Source organism: Seriola lalandi, unplaced genomic scaffold (genome assembly GCF_002814215.2).
Source record: "Seriola lalandi dorsalis isolate HSWRI2012SDOR001 ecotype SW California unplaced genomic scaffold, Sedor1 jcf7180002054070, whole genome shotgun sequence".
Classification (NCBI taxonomy): domain Eukaryota; kingdom Metazoa; phylum Chordata; class Actinopteri; order Carangiformes; family Carangidae; genus Seriola; species Seriola lalandi.
Window position 1 is genome coordinate 10,079 of NW_019524623.1, and position 4,119 is coordinate 14,197.

General features: G+C 43.4%; 1 protein-coding gene across 1 annotated transcript in view; it reads left to right on the forward strand.

The window, feature by feature from the left end:
- Positions 1–4,089, forward strand: part of LOC111652826 (NACHT, LRR and PYD domains-containing protein 1-like) — a gene marked incomplete at its 5' end in the record, with an annotated part of 8,484 nt that extends 4,395 nt beyond the window's left edge. Inside the window, 7 exons of the mRNA XM_023403206.2 lie at positions 535–600; positions 1,106–1,185; positions 1,649–1,704; positions 1,947–2,161; positions 3,141–3,418; positions 3,661–3,774; positions 3,883–4,089. Coding sequence (XP_023258974.2) covers positions 535–600; positions 1,106–1,185; positions 1,649–1,704; positions 1,947–2,161; positions 3,141–3,418; positions 3,661–3,774; positions 3,883–4,062 — 989 coding nt within the window. The remainder of the gene's footprint in view (positions 1–534; positions 601–1,105; positions 1,186–1,648; positions 1,705–1,946; positions 2,162–3,140; positions 3,419–3,660; positions 3,775–3,882) is intronic.
- Positions 4,090–4,119: the final 30 nt, after the last annotated feature.

The following is a 4,119-nucleotide window of genomic DNA, read 5'->3' on the forward strand; positions in this document are numbered from 1 at the left end:
TGGATCACTCAGAAAACAGTCAGCCAATCAGAAGAGAGGCTCAGAGCCTCCTCTCTTCTGATTGGCTCACCGACCTGTTGTTACTAGAGCTCCAGAGAGAAGCCTGAGAGAGGAGATGTAAAACTACACTGAGATGGTTTTTATATCTTCTGATGGATCAACACTTCAAATAGTAAAGTAACATATATAATAATGATTTTGATGGACAGAATTTATTTGCATATAAATGTTTCAGCTGACAGCAGTATGTGCCACATGGTCAGCTGGACTTGGAGGAACATTAACAGACTTTGTTTGGAAGCAGAGTTTCATGATCAGAATATTTAAACGTGGTAGTAACTAATAAATCACCTTATAGTCCAACAACAAAACATCACTCAGGTTCAGATCAGGCAGTTCCTCCCAATCACTCCCCTCCAGGTTTCTCCATCGTTACCCTGGTGAGCGTTGAGGTCTCTCGCTTTCTGTAAAATTGTTTTTAGACAATAGACGAATTTTAATCAAATGATTTTCATGCTTTCTAAATATTGTCAGTGAGTGTGCAGCCTGCTGCTGAAAAAGGAGATCTGCTCTCAGAGGGCCCGTCATCGTTACATCAAGGTAAGAAACACTGTTGACAGATGATTCTGATCAAGACGATTGTGCTTTTGTAATAATGTCCTGTGTGTTAGAGGGAACATATGTGTTGTTTACAGAGATAACAGACCTGAAGCCAAACTGATGCTGCAGGCCTGTGATCCACAAACATTAAATAAACTGTGTGTCGGTGCAACTGATGCCTGAACAAGACACAGATACCTAAAAGAAACTAACTGCTGCCGTGGAGGAGAAGCTCACACTCCACTCTCTTCAGATTTGACTCTCTACCGTGCTGCTGCTGTTTATCAGAGTGTTTACAAAAACAACATGTGGCTGCAGCTACAAACAGCGAGCACGTCCCTGTCCCTGACTCAGTAACAGATATTTGGACTCGTCAGCTCATGCTGATGCACAGCCAATAGAAAACCAGGAGCGTCTGAGAGGAACGTGATGACAGGAGGCTTTGAGCTGCTCACATCCTCCGACTTCCTGTCTGACTCAGATCTGTGACTTCTCTTCCCATCAGGTGACTCTGATGTCAAACTGGACACGAACACAACAGAGACAAAGCTGGACGTGTCTGAGGACGACACCAGGCTGATGAAGGTGAGAAAAACCACCGTATCCTGATCAGAGTTCCACTTTCTCATTGTCCCTTAAATTCTGTCATTATCTATTATACGCCATCGTTAAAATTTTATTTTAATGACAATGAGACATTTCATATTTAATAGTATTTGATTTTTCAAAACAACTGGGATTATGTATTTCTGAGGGCGTGGAGAGAAAAGATGATGAACAGAGACTTTTCACATCAACACCACATGAAGCAGGTGGATGAATTGTTTTATCTGCTGTCACAGTGGAGGGAACTAAAACACTGTGGCCATTGAGTCCAAATATATTTATGTACTTGATGTCTTTAATATCTTTCGTATCTGCAGAATCTGCTGCTTCAAACCGCTCGGATGTCGTCTGTAAATAATGACTTCATTCAGTTCAGTGTGAGAATATGTTGGTTTATTTCTGCTAATGATGTTGTTTGATGTTGTTTCTTTGTGAATCACAGCCTCCATCAAGCTTCACGCCTGAACTGAAAACTGAATCTACACAAGTGTCATACAGGTGATCGCATAATAAAATCAGCCAACACTGTTTTCCCTCTTCTTCACGGCTTTCTGCAGAGTTGGTGGCGTCATGGATGCCTCTTGTCTTCTCTCCTTCAGTGACCAATGTGCTACTGTCGTATTACACAATCATATCATGTTTAAACCTCGCAGTGGGTCCTTCCTGTTTCTGGTCTGGTCCGGTCTGGTCCGGTCTGGTCTGGTCCGGTCCGTGCTCATTCAGCCTTCTGTGTCCTGCAGGTTCAGGTGTCCTGGTCCGGGCGGGTTCCAGTGTACTTCTACTGGACTGGTATTTGTGATGGCTCAGGAGGCGGAGCTGCTCTACAGGATCGTCCAATGGGATGAGACGCTCCTCAAATCTGCCGGCAAGACGGCTGCAGGGCCGCTGTTCGATATCCAGTGTCCCGAGGACGCTGTCCGTCAGCTCCACCTCCCACACTGTGAAACTAAGGATGGTGAGTAAATGACTAGTCTAATAATTACTAATAGTCCTGGTAGCGCCCCCTGTAGGCTGCACAGTCTACTACAGCCCCAGTCAGACAGCTCCCATTATATAAACCAGACATTTGGTATTTCATATAGATTCTATATTGATAAAAGTATATGATGTTTAATATTATGTTGATAGTATCAGATATGGGATCTCTGTCGTGCCATAGCTGCTTGATGTTTGAACATGAGTCTGGAAACCTTGTAACTGAGATCCAGCAGCAGCCGTGGGGCTTGAGGAGCAGCCTCCATCTACGGTTAAATGTATATTTAATTCTCTGCTGTCTCTCATCATCCCTCTCTTGTTCCACCTTCTCTGATGCTTCAACAAAACAAACAATAGCCAAATAGAAGCTGAATAAATCACAGTAAATGGTAATAAATATGTTGAATTCAACACATATTAAACTGGATTAAAGATTCGACGAATGTGTCATTGACAGGAAAACCACAGTTTGTATTTTGGCAGCTGCTGTTGTTTGATGTGAAGAGCTCAGTTACAGGAAGAGTCACTAGATGGCGGAGGGATTCGCTCTGTGACTTATCTTTGTTTTCATGTTCCCAGTTTGTTCCCAGTTGACTGGTGAAATAAATTATTATCATTTAAAAGAACTTATTTAAATTTGACCACATGACCTTAGTGTTGGACTTTCCAAACAAAAGTGGTTGTGATATCACACTTGAGACCATGTAGCCTCTGTTCAAAGAAGAATTTGGAAATGTAATTGAAAGTTGTCATGGCATAAAACCAATTATTGTTATTGATCTTTACGTTGGTGCTGAAAGAAATTGTTGAAATCGAAAATTGAATCGGATCATGACCTTGAAATGGAAAGTCAGATTGAATCCTGACACCTCAATTAAACATCAAATAAAATGATCTGTACCTTTGTGATGAGGCCGTCGTCGGGGAAACAGATGATGAATGTGTGTGTGTTTCCACAGCTCTGCTCTCTGAAGGTCTGCTGTCTGTCGTCCACATCACCGATGACGGAATGAGCGTCCTCGAACCGCTGGAGATCACAGACACTCATGTGATCGTCAAAGTCCCTCATCTCTCTGCCTTCGGCCTAGCCTGGGTTTCGGAGGTTTTATGGAGACTTTGGAACAACGTGCACCCTATTAGCGGCCAAGTTTTGCTGTTCCTCCGACCACCAAACCCAAAGACACAGAGGCAGAACCTCAATGTGCTTCTCCTGCCGAGCAACGTCCCTCTGGAAGAGGTAAAGACGTGTTACAGCTTCACTCTGAGCTCAGACTCATCAGCATCATCAGATATTGTTCTACGTTTCCAAAGAACCGGGTCATTTAACAAAGATGGACAAGAACTGGATGAACATCACATCTCAAGGATTTTCAGAAAGCTAGAACGTATAAGAGAAAATATGAAAGTGTCCTGTGGATTTATCAGTCGGGCTCAACTGAGGATAGATCGTCTAACTAACATGTTCTCATGTCTCTTAAGGTGAGCAGAAAACAGCCGATGTCCGTGTACATCCCGGCGCCTTCCCAATGCAAACTCATTGAAGATCGAAATTACACCGCTCACTGTCCGACGGCCCAGAAAGTACAGCCTGAGGTGAGTATGTGAAAGAATAGGTTTAGTAACACGCTGATACGATTCATCAAACTTATAGTTTACTGTGGAAACTGTCGGGACACTGACGCTGGTGCTACTGCTTTTCAGAAAGCAGAGTTTGATCTGCATTTTGGACCAAACTACCACCCAACGTTTGAGATCCGGCTGCCTGCAAACACAGAGCAAGCGACTGTAACCGTCCGAGACCAAACAGATGCAGATGTCTGGAAGCACGAGTTTGACCTGACTGGTAAAGTCTTCATCCACCTGCAGCATCAGTCCACCTGATAGTAGAACAGGACAGGAGAGAATAGTTAGTGATTGATCCACGGTGCCTTTATTCTG